The sequence below is a fragment of the Mesoplodon mirus genome (genome assembly GCF_964341445.2).
Source record: "Mesoplodon mirus genome assembly, chromosome: X".
Lineage (NCBI taxonomy): Eukaryota > Metazoa > Chordata > Mammalia > Artiodactyla > Ziphiidae > Mesoplodon > Mesoplodon mirus.
The window spans coordinates 122,092,109-122,110,115 of record NC_138981.1 but is presented as its reverse complement, the minus strand read 5'-3'; the positions used below and the strand labels follow the sequence as shown (position 1 = coordinate 122,110,115).

General features: G+C 39.4%; 1 protein-coding gene across 1 annotated transcript; it reads right to left on the bottom strand.

Moving 5' to 3' along the window:
* Positions 1–3,612: 3,612 nt before the first annotated feature.
* Positions 3,613–5,148, bottom strand: LOC309796989 (germ cell-less protein-like 1; the record flags this gene model as incomplete). Its single annotated transcript, XM_082610366.1, has 1 exon — positions 3,613–5,148. The coding sequence occupies one exon, from the start codon at positions 5,146–5,148 to the stop codon at positions 3,613–3,615; it is 1,536 nt and encodes a 511-aa protein (XP_082466492.1).
* Positions 5,149–18,007: the final 12,859 nt, after the last annotated feature.

Sequence of the window (18,007 nt, the reverse complement as noted above, 5' to 3'; positions counted from 1 at the left end):
ATCCCCTCCCCGGAGACTCTGATTCACTAGATGTGAGGATACATCTGACTTCTGTTTCTTCTTCGAGTTTATATTTTAAAAAGTACTAGTGATAAGTTATTAAGAAGTAGTTTTTAAAGACTGAAAATGAAAGAATATGGAGCAAAAAGTTCAAGTCTCCTGTTAACATTTGGAGTGTATCTTTACATATACATGTGTGTACATGCACTCACAAAGACAAACACACATGTACTTTTTTGTATTTAAGAAAACAATAAATGTGATCACACCTTACACAGTTTCTACAGCTTTCAACTTGTCTCAACAATGAGATAAGAAATAATTGGCAGACAGTTTATGGTTTAATACAGATAAGAGAGAGGGATTTGTCAATAATGTCAGTTTCCTAAGAAATGGTGTAGGGATTCGATACAATGTTCAGATTGAGAGTGTGGCTGCAAATATGCAAAGAGGACAAAGTATTTCTGTTCTTTCTCTCTGTAAGTTACAAGCAAGATCATATCTTGGCAGTCAGAGGGGAGGTACAACATTGAATGCTTGTTGAGTAAAGTTTTGTTATAGTTGTTGTGGGTAAAGGGAGCTTGAGTTTACAGAATGAAATAGGATTGCTATTAGTGTTGTGAGCCCGTTCACTGTCTGGGCTTTTGATTTATAGTGGAATGTATCTGCCATGTTGTTGGACTTTGTTCAGTAGTACTGTGCTTTGTGGGTGAGGTCACAGAGAAAGTAGATAATTTAGTTCTTTCAGGGATTGTTTTTTACTATGTATTTAAAGGCCAAGAGTGACCTTTCACTTTAGAGTATTGGTGAGAACATTATTGACATGAAGAACAACAAAATTGAAAGAATATATAGGAGTGAAGAGTACAAGTTATGATGCACTAGAATTCCCAATCAAAGAGCCTAGAAGCCTGAATCTTAGAAGTTTGTATTCATGATTATTAAAGAAAGCCAAAATTTGGCAGAAGTTATGATTGAGAGAAAAAGTCTTTGAATAGTTAGGGAAAATACTTGAGAGGTTCATAAACCTCTCAGGTTTATGTGACATGGAGAAGGAGATACAGTCAATTGGCTTCGATTCTAATCTTTGGGTATTTTTAATGAGGTTTTAAAGGAGCCATCTGTAAGTAAGAAAGGGCAACAAGGAAGGTGCAAGTTAACTTTCTAAATTAATGGTTTATAGAGTATCAACAATACATGAATTATGAAAGGACTGAGCAAAAATAATGTTCTGAGAGGAAAGCCAGATTTCAGTGAAGGAGATTGAAGGATGTTTAGAGAAGAAATTGAGTACATAAGAAAGTTGGATGATATGGGGATTCTGTACTGTTTTACTTACTATAGTTTTATTGTATGTTTTTTATTTTGCTTGGCCCATTCTTTCCTCCTTATATTTAATTTTTACAACCCTTTCTTCTCATGCAGTAATCTTACTAATAAATGTTAGAATTGTTGGCCATGAAGTTATTTTAATTTAGTTCTCATATTTTAACTCCCATGGCCAATCAGATTTTGATGCTTGTTGACTCTAAGCTTGGTATTTTTCTGAATTTTTATTGAAAATTTAAAAATCTAACTGTAGAAAAATTTCCCAGAATATATGATGTTTTTAGTTTGCTCCATTCTATTTTCTTTGTTGATATATGCTTTCTTTTTTTCATACATTATGCAAAGTATGAACTGTTAGCCTCCTCCCTCTTGTTTAGCTTTATTATGGAAAAATTTCTTTTTCTTACATATTCATTTATTCAGCAAATATACACTGATCCACTACCATGTGACAGGCAATGTTCTAGGTGCTGGGGATAGAGTGGTGTGTGAGAGAGGAAGGGTTTTCTTTCTTTTTTTTTGACATTTATTGTGGTTTATTTTATTTTTTAATACATGTTTGCTTTTTTAAACATCTTTATTGGAGTGTAATTGTTTTACAATGGGGTGTTAGTTTCTGCTGTATAACAAAGTGAATCAGCTATACATATACATATATCCCCATATTTCCTCCCTCTTGCATCTCCCTATAAATTTTTCTTCTATGAGTTTTGTTGCTTCAGTGGGACTTGGTGGAGGTGAAAGTGTGAGCTCAATCAACCACTTTCAACCATAAGCCTTGCTCTTTTACTCTTTAGTGAAGTATAGGAACTGGATCAGGAGAGAGAATCCAGTACTACTATAACACTGAAAAGAAGTATAATGATACTATAATGAGAGTCAGAGCAAGTCAGATGAATACCTGATACTATAATGATACCATAATTCTTTGATACCTTTTGGGAATTATGACAATTTTCCTCCTTTGTTTAACTCAATTTTACAAAAGCATTAAATCCAGAAGTATATAAAATATGCAAATGTCTTGCATAGTAAAATATTTAGTTGTTTTACATGATTCCAAAAAATCAAGGTAATAAAAGGTCAGACAAACATATTTTTATCATAAGAAGGTAAATGTGATTTGATAGATATCACTATTTTTTGCTGATGTAACTTGTGGTTGGAGTGAAAAAAAGTTTTCTGAGAGAAAGTTAGGGAAGTATTCATTTGTATTTATAATTCTACACACATGATAGGGAAACTTGGTGGGGATAGTTTCAATAAGAATAAAATATAAAGCAAGACTGATTTTGGTGTTTGAGGATACAAAAATGGAAATTTCTTTATGGTCACAGATGTCAAAATATTCTGTGAAATATAATACACTAATGATGGGAGATATCTACTGAAGCATTTATCAGCTAAGAGAGGGTCAGATAATTGAATTATTGACTTGTTCAAAAGACAATAAAAATGGAATTTCACCATCCACGTCTGAATTCTGATCAAGAAGTACAGCTTAGATATTTGGAAATAACAAAAATAAAGCATTATTTTATTACATTTTATGACAGTAAATGAAGGAGGGCAACCAGCTATAGCTGGATTTACTCACATATTTCAGAAATTTTTATTGAGCAATTACTCTATGATAGGCAATGTTCTAGGTGCCGGGGACATATTAGTGTCTAAAACAAAGAAGAATTCCTGCCCTCTTGGCACTGAGGTTGTAACTGGGGGCTCAATAAAAACACAAATAATTAAATAATTTAGCTGGTAAGATGGTGGCAAGTGCCATGGAGAAAAAATAAGACTGTAAAAGAGGAATGAGGAATACCAGATTGGAGATTATAATTATTGAAATGGTAATCAAGAAAAGCCTCAGAGACAAGGTGATTTTTTTTTACTTTAACATTCATTCAATCAAATTAAAGGAAACACATATATTAAGAGAGTTTCACTAAGAGTAGTAGAGTAGGTAGGCTCACAGTTTCTCTCTAAAGTCAAAAGCTCTTTGTCTTCACAGAAATGATGGGTGGGGCGGGGGGTGGTGTCGATGGATCCTAAACCAGGAGGACAGGTTGCCACATTAACAGCCCAAATGAGTTCTCGAGGAGTTTGGGGGGCTTCAAACTTTGTCCTCTTCATATGCTCATGTAAACAATCTCAAGTATTATGAGCTACAGTTCAACAAAGCCTCTGACAGAATTGGTTACCAGAGGTGGGCAAGCCTGGTTGGTCCCACAGAAGGAACTGGCATCTGGACCAAGCTGGTCGTCCCTGACCCCAGGAAAGAGCTGCTCAGTTCTCTAAGCTTCTTTGCAGGGGCAAACGCCCTGGGAAACGCCCCCCTCTGTGGAGGTACAGGAAGTTACAGGCCACATATATGGGGAAAACCACGTCTTGGTTTTCCAGGTTCATTACCACTAGCTCTTGATTTTGTCTCAGGGAAAGCATCTGGTATTCTGTGTCCTTCCTGAAGATGGCTCTCCCATCCCTGTCCAAGGAGAACAGGCGCAGGCGGAACGCAACCTTTCCCTCCCCGAGTAGGCTGACCCCGAGGCTGCTGTACTTGTTCTGTGCGCTGCACCGGAAAATGATGCGCTGGTTGGCGTAGCACACCACCAGGTCCCAGCTGAGTTTGAAGCCTTCCCACCGCCAGCTGCACTGCTTGTCCCTGTGGAGTTGGCCCCCGCACCGCATGCTGTTCCCCTGGGGGTCGGACACGTAGACGTCCACGGGCCAGAGCTCTCTGGTCTGCTCAGTCTGGAGGGGGCCAAGCCAATGCTCTTGGTACACAGGACCCAACCAAGCGGGAGGGATTAGCGCATCCTTGTGGATGACAAGTGCTGACGTCAGGTGGCAGATTATGTGGGCAAGCCGCAGCTGCTGGAACACTGGCACGAAGGCTCTGCCCTGCTCGGTCTCCAGGAAAGGGGTGCCCTCCGAATCCCTCCTGGACCTGGCAAACCATGAGTTGGTGTCAGGCAATAGGGCCCTGCGCGGGCCCCTCCATGTCGGCTGCAGCTGCAAGAACATCCACATTTTCAGCATGGTGTACACGTCCATCTCCACCCCCATCACCAAGAGCTGTGAAGAGGCAACAACCTCTCTCATGAGATCCAGGCTGACTTCTCGCAATAGCCCCTCACTACACTGGGTCATCATGTTGTCCAGCAGCCACTGAAGACACATGATCCTGATGTTCTGGAGTCCGTAGCTTTCAGCAGAGTAGTAGTAGCTGCACACGGTCTGGGCACTGACAGTCTCCTTCATGACCTCCCCGCACCGCTGAATCACCTTGTCCAGCTGCAGCATGCTGGCTGTGGCCAGGATGGCGATGACTCGACTGGGTGGGATGAGAATGGAGCCTTGGTACAGGGAACCTAAAGCCTCGTGCAGTGCCTCGCGATCAATGTTCTCGTCAGGCATCTGCATCTCTATAGTATCCATGTTTGTCTCCCGCCAAGCGCCACTGAACATACTAGCAAAGTACCCTGACTGGCACAAGTAGACCCTATGCAAGTTCCACTCCTCCCCCAGTGCGCGGATCCGCACGTCGCTCTCTTCTCCTCTCAGGAAGAGTGCCTCATAAACGGACCCTGAACGATCTTTAGCATGTTTCCGGCGGGGCTCTTTTGTGAGCGGCCCCCCTGGGCCTGTCTTCCACTGGCGGCTCCCCTGACTGTCGGCGGGTCTGGCCTCTTCACTCTCGTTCCCTTCCTCTCTCTCTGCCACTACTGCCTCCTCAGCCTCCTCCTCCCCGCCACTGGCACCTGGCTCCTCTGGGGCACGCCCCCACCAGTGCCATGGCATCCGACTGCTTCGTGCTCCCATGGCCTATACCTCAGTGGTGCAGTGGACAAGCTTCCTCTCCAGGCACCGTTGCCGCGGGCACGAGCTCAGCCCAGAGTGATGCTGGGTACTATGACGTTTGCTCTGACGGTCTCTCGAGAGGACGCCACGCTAAGCCACACCCACTAGGCCCCACCCCGCCGGATAAGGGCACTCCGTACCAGGGATTCCACTCTGTTTATCTTTCCCTCCTGGGATGATTGCTCTCAGGCTCCCTTCATAGGATGATGGTGGAACAGAGGCCTTTGTGTGCGAATTTTACCCATTAATTTCAAGAACACAGGGCTTCCCTGGTGGTGCAGTGGTTGAGAGTCCGCCTGCCGATGCAGGGGATGCGGGTTCGTGCCCCAGTCCGGGAAGATCCCACATGCCGTGGAGCGGCTGGGCCCGTGGGCCATGGCCGCTGGGCCTGTGCGTCCGGAGCCTGTGCTCCGCAATGGGAGAGGCCGCGGCGGTGAGAGGCCCACGTACCACAAAAAAAAAAGAACACAATTCACTCTTGCCCATCTAAAACAGTTAGTGATTATTCCTTAAGGGAGAATTACATCTTGGTCCCAGCCCTGTCCTCTAGGCACCTTAATTTCCATAATTAACTTCTTGTTTATTTATTTATTTTTAATTTATTTTAAAATAAATAATAAATAAATAAATAAATAAATATCCCTATCCCACCCCTCTAGATGGACACAAAGCACCCAGCTGATCTCCCTGTGCTATGTGGCTGCTTCTCACTAGCTATCTGTTTTACATTTGGTAGTGTATATATGCAAGTAAGACATTTCTGAGTATCTAAACTCTTTATAGGAGTTGAAGGCTCTATATGCAGATAAATTATCAAGGTCAAAAACAATATCCAATTTTACCCTTGAGAAGCTGTAGAATATTAGAGAAAAACCAGGAGACTGGGGATGAACACCTACTTCTCCCCTTATTAAAAAGGGGAAAATGGTGGAATATGGAAAACAGAGATCAATAAGTGTGAGAACAGTCTGTGGCAAGATTTCAGAATGAATTATTCAACATACATATGGGTAAGTGTAGCTAATCTACCATAGCAGTTAAGAGCATGGATGCTGCTGGCTGTCTGGGTTCTAACCCCTGCTCTAAAATGATGATAATAATAGTACCTGTCTTATAGGGTTGTTGTGAAGATTAAATGAATTAATATAAAATGCTTAAAACAGTGCCTTGTATATAGAAAGTGCTATGTACTTTTATATAATAATAATAATAATATATTTAGAAGGCACTTGGAGAAAGTGATGTTCATGAAAAATAAGTCTGGGCTAACTAAGAACAATTCATCCAAACTAGCTGTGCTTTCTTTTTAATAACATTATGAGTTTGTTAAAGAGAAAAATGCTAATTCATAGGGCATTTGACCAAATGCCTCATTTCATCCTAAGGCCTGGACCAATGGTAGAAGAAGTGGATATGGAGGTGGCCAGCAATCAGATGAAATGGAAGGAACATGGGTGTATGGATCAGACAGATTTAGATTCAAAGCCTGAATCTGTAACTTCTCAGTAAAATATTGAGTAAATTATATAAACTCTTTGACAGTCAACTCTATTGTGTGTAAAACAGGGAAAATCATATCTACCTTGCAGGACAATTGTATGGATTTGGTGTTTGTGGATGCTGCATCAATTGGGATTTGGGGTGGGGTAATTGCAATAGCTCCTTTGATCCCTACATTGTTTTGATTGCAGGCTTTTTGTTACATCATCTGTACTGAATGACTTGACTTTGAAACGTGTACCTCATTATATATAATAATTTCTATTAATAAGTTATTTAGAAACCTTTTTTGAGTCTATTATCTGTGTAACTTTCCCTCTTTTCACCCAGAGATCTCTATACTGAAGTAAATCTAAAAAAGACACAGACCCTTTAACTGGTCACAATTCCCTGACTCTTTTTCCGGTGATAATAAAAAGACCATTTTACATAGAAATTACTCCAAGCAAATAATGTACGATAGTTGGATAATTATAGTGAGAAGCAAATTGAAAAGTCAGTTTTCATAATTAGTCTCTGATATGTTGTGGCTCAAAGATTTTCATGCAATAGCGAACTTTGTATGTGGCAGGACTTATTAAGTCGATATCCTCTTAATCAACATCATACATCAGGCGCTTTCAAATTAACACAAGTTGAAATAGTTCAAAGAAGCTTTTACATTTGATATCATTAATTTAATTGAATCTTTAAGTACTTATTACTAGGTCATAGATAAGATCATTTGTGCTTGGAATATGTAAGAGACAAGAGACATCTACTTGATATTTTTCAGTGCCATGACCTCCGATACATGCCAGCCATTGCTGGTCACCTATGATACCAGCAGGGCTATGATGGGGAGGAGTCCTCACTGTAGATTCAACATAGATAGTTTTCATTTGAATGTGTCATATATAACTTTGATATGGTCAGTCAAAAGCATAGAACTCTAAAGAACTGTTACGAACGTTCAGATCTTTCAAGACTAAACTGAGCCTGCTGCTGAGAGGGAAAGGATAAATATTTTTGACCCCCTTTAGGCCTGGAATAGCCTCATTGTTTCTGTCTCCACTGTGTCCCAATAGGTACCTGTATATAGAGCAATTGAAGGAAAAGAAAGTTGGGCTCTGATTTCTTGGTGCAGATGTTCATACTCTGTCAATTTTTTCTATCCCTTACTTCTTCCATCGGTACTACCTCTATATAGTTATTATCCACGTCTGCCATGCCTTCACTCATCTTACCTTTCACATTCTCAACTACAGTCATACCAGTTAGCAGTTCTCAAAATAAACCACGTTCTTTCGTTCTGCTCCTCTGTTTATGCTGTTCAGTCTACCTGAAAGTCTCTCCCCTCTTCTTCCCCTTCTTCTCCTCCCCCTCCCTTTCCCCCTCCTCCTCCTGTCCCTGCCCCTCCACTCCCCCTCCCCTCCTTCTCTTGCTACCCTTCCTAAAGGTAGCTACATGATTTGGCACAAGCATCCTCTCCTCTGGGGAAGTTTCTTGACACTACCTGGTCCAGCCTGAGTTTGGTGTCCCTCTCTCATTCACAGGAATGAGAACATCTGTCTGTTCTAATCATCATATTGCACACTAAATATTTTCATTCACACATAAAGCATCCTAGGACTTGTACCAATTCTTAAATATCATGTCATTCCACCACAAAAATATGTACTCTCTGACACGAGGAAAACAGCTAAATCAAGAAGGGTATACTGGGCAGATGGCTAGACTGACTTACTAGCTAAGCAATGGGTCCCTTTACATAAGCTTTGCAATATATTAAGTCAAATCCTGGCTTCAGCAAAATTATACACATGATAGATACAAGGAAGGATAGTAATAAGGCTTTTTGGTTGATAAACTACATAATTTTGAGCTACATTATTGAAGTAACCTCTCCACTTGGAACAGGGCAAAGGGAGTAAACAGGATAACAGAAGGTTTGGAGAGAAAATAAGTAAAAGCAACCTTAGGAGAAGAAAAATGAATCTACAGCCAGGTGTTGAAACAAGTAATACACATCTGCACATCCATTTATAAATGATTGTATAAATAAAATGAAGAAAACTACTCTTGATACCCTATGAGTGGTATGTCATCGTGCTCAGGAATTCGTGGCAGGCACACCACTGTTGTCAGCTACTGGAGTCCTTTTCAGAAACAGTATTGAATCTCTCATTTCCACAGGCTCACGTTCATTGGAGGACCAGGGATATTTCTGTTCCGGCTGCCGGACTCTGGCTTTGTTCAGAATAAGAAGTATAGGGGAAATTGGAGTTGCCTGAATTACTCTAAATGCTGTTGATGTTACAACCACATACAATTTCCCTCACAGCTGTGGGGAACTCAATCCTCTGGGAATTCCCTCTAGTGTGAGAAATATGCCTGTAAGGTAATAACATATGCAAAACTGAGTGAATTTTAACTGGGATTTCTGCCGACTAGGGGTCCCCAGGTTCTCTGGCCCTGTGCAGTTACCTTTCCCTTGAATATTTAAAAATGTTGCACTCACTTATGGAGGAAAACAAAGGCTCCATCCCACCCCTGATACCTCAGAGGGCTTACATAGATTGAATTCTTTGTCTTACCTGTATCTTGTTTCTTGTGGCTATTCCCTTCTATCCACTCTATATTGATCTAGACATGTAACCTAATTAGAATTGTAAGATTTAGCAACTTTTTTAAAAATCCAGTTAAATTTGAATTTCATCAAGTCAAATTTAAGTGAGCATCCTGTATTTGATCTGGCAACTCTGAACTTATCATCTTTTCCTTAATTTACCCAAAACACCTCTCTCTCAGAGGCAAGTGTGCCTAGGATATAGAAGATTCATGGGTAACAGAGGCAAAGTTACAAAAAGCAAAGAAGTTTACTTAAATAGGAATGTATAATTCTAGATTTTAAGTCCTGTGGTCATTCTCATCACAAGGACCCTTACACTGGTTGACTCTTCCTCAGGATTCCTGTCCTCCTGTCATGTTGCTAAACCCTCTCTGTCCCTCTTTCTCCTTTTGATTATTAGCACTTTCACCCTGTCATTTTTTAAATTGTTCCAGAACAAAAACAATCCCTCCCATTTTATTAAATGGGATGTTTTGGCTTTTTAAATTTGTCTCGCTGTAGCCCATTCCTAAAGTGCCCTAATGTGGCCGAGGCAGGGGGCGGGGGGTTTACTTTTACACATTCAGTAACCATCAAATTATTTTCCCAAATAAAAACCATACTCTCCTAAGAAGATACCAGCTGGTCAGCTTTAAAAATATAGTTTTTTCTCTTCTCTATTATATAATTAAACAACAAATGAAGGAAAAGGGAACATGATGTGTACAGAGTGTAGGATGAGCAATGAAACTGAGCAAGTCTTCACAACAAAACTGCTAAGTCAGTCTGAGCTAAGCATTGAAGGAGCAGTAGACCCTTCCTGAGTATGGAGTGGAGGGGTGATCTACTAAGTAGGGTTTTTTAAAAAATTGTATTGAGTTCTTCTCATGGGCATGGATCAAAGTTGCCAGAAAGCTACTATTCTTTCTGCTTCACTTTGCTCATGTTGTATATGAAGTGTGTATTTAAAATATCCTTGACTGACTCAAAGAAAGAAAGAAATTCAAGAGAATTAAAAATCAAAGCCATGAAATAAAGTGTGGCAATTTTGCTCTTGTGTGTGAAAGCAGGGTCTCAAGGCCATACTATTCTAGCACAAAGAATCTTAGTTCAAATTCCTTGGGGGAGGGGAGTCTTTCTCTTTGGATGAAGATGTGCTGTCAATTACATAGGTAGATATGGCAACATTGAACAGCCAAAGTTGATTCCAGATTGTTGAATTCAATAATATGGAGTCAATAGTATAGATTTAAGCTGAATTCATAGTTCTACAATTCATGTGAAAAGCATGTCTTGAAGGGAACACTGTGAAAGCTTTGAGACCAATGTGGATTTTTATGTCTGAAGGATTCCAGGATTGGTAACCTGGAAAGTTCCCCTACTAGCCACCAGTCAATCCAATTGGACAAAGGTTCCTCAAACAATCTTCCTCCTGCCTGCACACAAGACATGGCTATCAGTTTATTCTGCTTTGGTGTCCTGAATACTTAGAACAAAATTAAGCCTTGAAAATCCTATAAAAATACAGAGATAGATAGTACATGGAAATCCCTAATAAATGAGCTTCATACGAAAACCCATTTACCAGCTGTGTCTGATCCAAATTCAGCTCCAAAGGTAATCTGGAATCACATTAGTTATTTTTATTCCATTCGTGACATATTAGAGATATAAACACGCTGTCTCTCCTGTATATTAGAGTTTTAAACTTGTGTTTGCTATAATAAAGTGACCTCAAAATGTGAATTTTACAACAAATAATTAAAATATATTAAACTAGATGAAGCAACCATGATAAAAGAAAGTCAGTAATATGCCAATTCCAAGAGATTTTTTTTACTGCCTTGAGGACACCAGAATTTTGATTTTAGCTTCACAGGAGATGGGAAAACTGATCAACAACATGCCCCTCTGCCCATTCCCTTTGATTTCTCGTTCCACAAGATGAATTCTTGTGGGTGAGAGAGATTTATTTCACTGGTGTTCTCTGAGCATTGACTCAGTACTGGGCTTGTCCTGGGTATTGGAGTCACAGAGATGAATGCCAGGCCTCCTTCCTTTGGGAACTCCCAGTCTATTGAGGGAAATAGACATGTAAACAGGCAGTTGCAATATTATGGTAAAGAAATGACCAAAATATGTATGGGAGTGATAGGCAAAGTACATTTGATCATACATGTAGAAAAGCAGGGATGCTTCAAAAAATTAGATTCTGAATCTGTTCTGGTGAGGAACCTGTTTCCTTTGTCCTTAACGACTGATATGGGCCATTAAAATGTTGGTAAGCCTCTGGCAGAGAATAAGGAGATTGAAGAGTGTGGTTTTCCTTTTTTCTCTCCTATTTATGATCGCACATTGTGGTGTAGGAAGGAAGGAAAGTCAGGGTATTGGACAGTATATAGGACGTACTGCTCACCTAGCACTGGGGTTAGGAAAGCTTCACAAAGGAAGTGAGAGCCAAGTTGAGATGTGATAGAAAGGAGGCAAAAGAAATAGAGAATCAGGGGAGACATCCTGGGAAAAAGACATGGTATAGATGAGGCACAGTACAAGGAACTAGGATGCCATGCTCGGGAAACCAAAACAGGTCAGTTATTACTGGCTCATGACATGGAAAGATGATGCTGGAGAGATAAGCAAAGGCCAGAGTTTGGAAGGCCTTAGGTACCACCCATGTAGGCCAGGCCAAAGCTTAGACTTTTTCCTGTAAGTCAGGGGTTAGCAAACATTTTTTGCCAGATAGGAAATATGGCTTGGCTGGCCATACTTCCTCTATTGCAAATACTAATTTCTTTCTCAATTTTGCCTTTGTAAGCAAAAGCAGCAATAAATAATATGTAAATGAATGGTCATGGCTGTGTTCCAATAGAATCTTATTGACAAAAAAGGCAGTGGGCTAGATTTGACCCAAGGGCCAGAGTTTGCCCAACCTTGATACTAGTGATAAACAGTGGAGTGCCATTTACATGTGAGATGGAAGTTGGTAATATTTTAATAAGGTTCTCTGGTGAATCTGACATAAATTTAGGTTTAGGAAAAAAAGATGCTTCAGTCTGAGCTGTACATCAGAGCTGCTCCACAGAATTTTCTGTGATAATAGCAATGTTCTGTATCTGCGTTATCCAATGCAGAAGCCCCTAGCTAAATTCTTGAAATGAAGCAAAGTGTGACAAAGAACTGAATTACAAATTTAGTCTAAATTTAAATAGTTACATGTGGTTAGTGGTTGCCCTATTGGACAGCACAGTTCTAGGGTTTGGCCAATACTTGGATTTAGACTCAATTTCAAGTAGAAGCACAAAACAAAGATCTATGCTAGGATGTACCTATCCACGTGGTATGGGGCATCAGCAGTATATCTAGAAAAGATTGCAAAGCAGGCTCTGAGAACACCTTAAAATCATTCAATTCCATTCCTTATTTTTTTTTTTCATTCTATCTTGCCTGTTAGGATCCTTTGCCTAATTTTCTACTGAGTTTTTAAGCTCTCTTTCATTTATTTACATGGACTTTGCATACAGTAAGGAGATGAGCATTTTATAATGTGAGTTACAAATCTTTAAAACTATATGTTTTTACTATTTTAAAATTTCTTTTGAGTTTTACAGTGTTACTTATCATGGAATTTTAAAAATACTGTCTTTTAAAAAGATTTTTCTTTGATGACTTCAGGTATTGTGTTACTCTTTTAAGCGTTTTCTATCCAGCAATTATTGGGAAAAAAAGAAAAAAAAACATTCCATAGCTTTTTCTAGAATTGTTATGGTTTGATTATTTACTTTTAAATATTTGCTCCATGTGAAATTTATTTATTTTTGTTTAAAGTGTGAGGTTAGAGATTTAATTTTTTTTCCAGATACCAAACCATTTATTGAGTAATTGACATTTACCCACAAACAGGGTATTGTACCATAAAGAGTCTCTTGTATGTACTTTCATACATAGCTCGATTTTGTACTCTACATTATTGATCTATCTATTTGTGAATCAGGGCCATACTCTTTAAATTAGCAAAGGCTTATAATGTGTTTGAATATTAAGGTTAGTCGTCATCCTACTTGCCCTCTTTCTTCTTCTTTTTTTAATTTGTTTTTCTATATGGATTTTATTTTTTGTTTTAACATAATTATTGAAGTATAATTGCTTTACAGTGGTGTGTTAGTTTCTGCTTTATAACAAAGTGAATCAGCTACACATATACATATATCCCCATACCTCCTGCCTCTTGCGTCTCCCTCCCACCTTCCCTATCCCACCCCCCTAGGTGGTTACAAAGCACCGAGCTGATTTCCCTGTGCTATGCATCTGCTTCCCACTAGCTATCTGTTTTACATTTGGTAGTATATATAAGTTCACGCCACTCTGTCACTTCGTGCAGGCTTACCCTTCCCCCTCCCTGTGTCCTCAAGTCCATTCTCTACATCTGTGTCTTATTCCTGTCCTGCCCCAAGGTTCTTGGGAACGTTTTTATTTTAGATTCCATATATATGTGTTAGCATACAGTATTTATTTTTCTCTTTCTGACTTACTTCACTCTGTATGACAGTCTCTAGGTCCATGCACCACACTACAAATAACTCAGTGGTGTTTCTTCTTATGGCTGAGTAATATTCCATTGTATATATGTGCCACATCTTTATCCATTCATCTGTCAGTGGACACTTAGGTTGCTTCCATGTCCTGGCTATTGTAAATAGTGCTTCAGTGAACATTGTGGTACGTGATTCTTTTTGAATTTTGGTTTTCTCAGGGTATAGGCCCAGTAGTGGGATTGCTGGGTCATATGATAGTTCTATTTTTAGTTTTTTAAGGAACCTCCATACTGTTCTCCATAGTGGCTGTATCAATTTACATTCCCACTAACAGTGCAAGAGGGTTCCCTTTTCTCCACACCTTCTCCAGCACTTACTGTTTGTAGATTTTTTGATGATGGCCATTCTGAGGGGTGTGAGGTGATAACTCATTGTAGATTTGATTTGCATTTCTCTAATGATTAGTGATGTTGAGCATTCTTTCATTGGTTTATTGGCAATCTGTATATTTTCTTTGGAGAAATGTCTATTTAGGTCTTCTTCCCATTCTTGGATTGGGTTGTTTGTCTTTTAGATACTGAGCTGCATGGGCTGCTTGTAACTTTTTGGAGATTAATCCTTTGTCACTTGCTTCATTTGCAAATATTTTCTCCTATTCTGAGGGTTATCTTTTTATCTCATTTATGGTTTCCTTTGCTGTGCAAAATCTTTTAAGTTTCATTAGGTCCCATTTGTTTATTTTTGTTTTTATTTCCATTTCTCTAGGAGGTGGGTCAAAAGGGATCTTGCTATGATTTATGTCATAGAGTTTTCTGCCTATGTTTTCCTCTAAGAGTTTGATAGAGTCTGGCCTTACATTTAGGTCTTTAATCCATTTTGAGTTTATTTTTGTGTATGGTGTTAGGGAGTGTTCTAATTTCATTCTTTTACATGTAGTGGTCCTGTTTTCCCAGCACCACTTACTGAAGAGGCTGTCTTTTCTCCAGTCAATGTGGAATTACTTAGCAGTTAGTCTCTTTTTCCCTGTGCCTTTGTTCTCATCTGTAAAATGGGTCCACAGATAATCCATATTTCACAGGTTCATTTGAGGATTTCAAAAGAAAATATATGAAACGGCTCTGAAATATAGTAAGAATTCTTTAAATGATAATGGTTGTTATCCTTATGTCAAGAGTGCTCAGCCATCTCCCAAAGCCTCATCTGTGGACTTGTGTTCAAACCAACCTGAATAGGTCCTCTCTTTGCTATGAAGAATGTGTTTTATTATTGCTCAAATCTGGAAAAAAATATCCCCAGTCCTTGTCAGGTCAAAAGCATTCCTACCAGTTCTGAGCACAACTCCTCTAAATTTTCAGAGGCAGAGTATTTCGAAAGGAGAAGAGATTACAGGAGCACCTAAGTAGACAGTGGAGCATAGTGGTTGAAAGCACATGTGTTGCCATCAATTTCATCCCTTCACTAGCTCTGTGATCCTGGACAAGTGACCATTTTTCTGAGCCTAAGTTTCTTCATCTGTAAAACGAAGAGCATAATGGTATTTACCTCATAAGGCTGTTGGAAGCTTACAGGACACAATATTTCTAAAGTGCTTGCCAGTTTCCAACCCATAGAAGGTCTTAGTTCCATCTCTTTCCCACCAGCCCTCATAGCAGAAGAACTTAGAATTGGTCCCAATTCAGTCTCCCCCCAGCCAGAAACACTCCTGCATCAAAGGTAACATATATTAATCCTACACTGTTTCTTTTCTTTCATCCCTTTGGTACTAAAATCACATTCATTTTTTAGATTTATGAAATGCAATAGCACCTAACAGGGTAACTATTGCTTAGTAAGTGTTTCATAAATATCGGTTAGCTAACTGCTAATGGATTACAAAGGATGAGTACATTTATAACATAAACTGAAGGTTAATGTGGAGTGTGTTAGAACTTAGAAATGTGTAAAGAAATCTTGCTTAAGTGTTATTACCGATAAACTAGGGCCAATTGCCTAGAATGTTCCCTCCATACTCCCACTGCCAAGAATCATCCTGCTTGGCTTCATGTACTGGTGATAACTTACTCTTCCAAGACTGCCTTTCATGTCCATGTGAACCATAGTTACTTGCACAAAAATATGTTCTCTGCTTGGGGGATGGGATGAGAGAGAATGGTTTATCCTGGTATCATGCAGCTCTAGGAGTGTATGAGGGGAAGATGAAACACATAGATAGAGAGAAAGAAAAAGGGGGTTGGAAATATGTTTCTAAACAGCAGATATTATGTTAGGGCACAGTCACACAAATTGCCTTTATGGAGATTTAGGAACTAAATCCAATGGGGTTCTGCCTTCAAGGATCAATGTATACAATTGCAGTATATAGTTATATGCAGTTGACTTGAAGTCAGACACACAAAAGTTTGAGCTCTAAATCTGTCATAGCATTTTCACCACTCTAACCTTGATTGTCTCACTTTTTAAACAAAGTTTCTGAGAAAGAGCTTTGGACAACGTACTTTAAATATTAACATCATTGAGAACATATAATTTCTAACTTCTATTTATTAACATAGCTCATCCAGCTTTGTGAAAGGGTGGGGCTAGAATCATCCAGTTGTTGAATCTCTGAGATTTCAGTGTGTTCAGGCACCATCTATTCATAACTGGCTTTGAAGCCACTGCTTTCACTTACAGGGATGAGAGGGGCCAGTGCTCACTGCATTTTTTCTCCACTAAGGGGAGGATCTACCTGTACAAGCCATACCTGTCTTGCTGTAGAGACAGGCAACAATGCAGGTCTCTGGCCCCATCCCCAATCAGTTTCCCCCAAACCCCACAAATCCTGAAAAGGAATCTTGTAAAGTTCAATGAGACAGTCAAAAGACAGGTTCTAACTCAATTATCTCCTTTACTTAGCCTTTGGGATTATATGTACAGAGGAACACAAAAGGGATGGTTTAAAAAGGAATATCTGTTAAAGGACAGTCCTGCTCATTAATACAAAAAACTAAGAAATAACCTGGCCTTCTGACCTGAGGGGCTACCAACATAATGGTATTTAAATCATGCTGTCATCCTGAATTTCCCAGCCCAGGCTGGCTCCAAAAATGTATTGTTTCCAAGACAGTGCCATATCAAGGCATTCTGGAACTTGAAAAAATTCAAGGGCGTTTTACCCACATAAATAATTCTCTCTAAGAGTTGCAGGTTAAAAGCAAGGAGCCCAGGAATGTCCTTCACAAATGCAGCTGTATGATTAGTGAGTAGAAAAGTCTTGAGGTTGTCTTTGTATTGGGGAGGAGGACATATAGAGGAGATATCATTGTTATAATTCCTAAAACTGGGCTCTCCAATATGGTAGCCACTAGAAACATATGGCTATTTAAATTAAAAAAAATGTTCCTCTATCTCACCAGCTCCATTTCAGGTTCTCAACGGCCACATCAGGATGTGGCTGCCATATTGGACAGCACAGACATACAACTTTTCCATCATCACAGAAAGTCATACTAGACTATTAGCTCTAATACTACTTCCTTTAAGGAGAATTCCCTAGCCCTCTGTATACAATGACATTTTAGAATTTGTTCAACTCTGCCCTGCACTATAACTGGTTACACAGATATGTCAGCCCTACTATGAATAGAGAGTTATTTGTGCAGGAACCTTTTTCTCCAGTTTTGTTGGGGAATAGTTGGCAAATGAAACTTGAATATACTTAAGGTGTACAAAGTGATGATATGATATACGTATACATTGTGAAATGCTTATCACAGTCAAGGTAATTAACACATCCATTACTTCTCATCATTACCATTTTTTAGCCTGTGGTGAGAACACTTAATATCTACTAATTTAGCAAATTTAAATATATAATACAGTATTATTAACTTTAGACACCGTGCTGTACATTAGATCCCCAGAACTTACTAATCTTATAACTGAAAGTTTATATTCTGTGACCACCATTTCCCCATTTCCCCCACCACCTAGCCCCTGGTGATCACCATTGTACTTTGCTTCTGTGAGTTTGACTGTTGTAGATTCCACAAATAAGTGAGATCATGCAAATTTGTTTTCCTGAGTTCGGCTTATTTCACTTAGCATGATATTCTCCCTGTTCATACAAGTTGCAAATGACAGGATTTCCTTCTTTTCTGTGGCAGAATAATGTGTCCTCTTGCATCTCGTTGCGCTCCTTTGAGATGATTATTTTGAA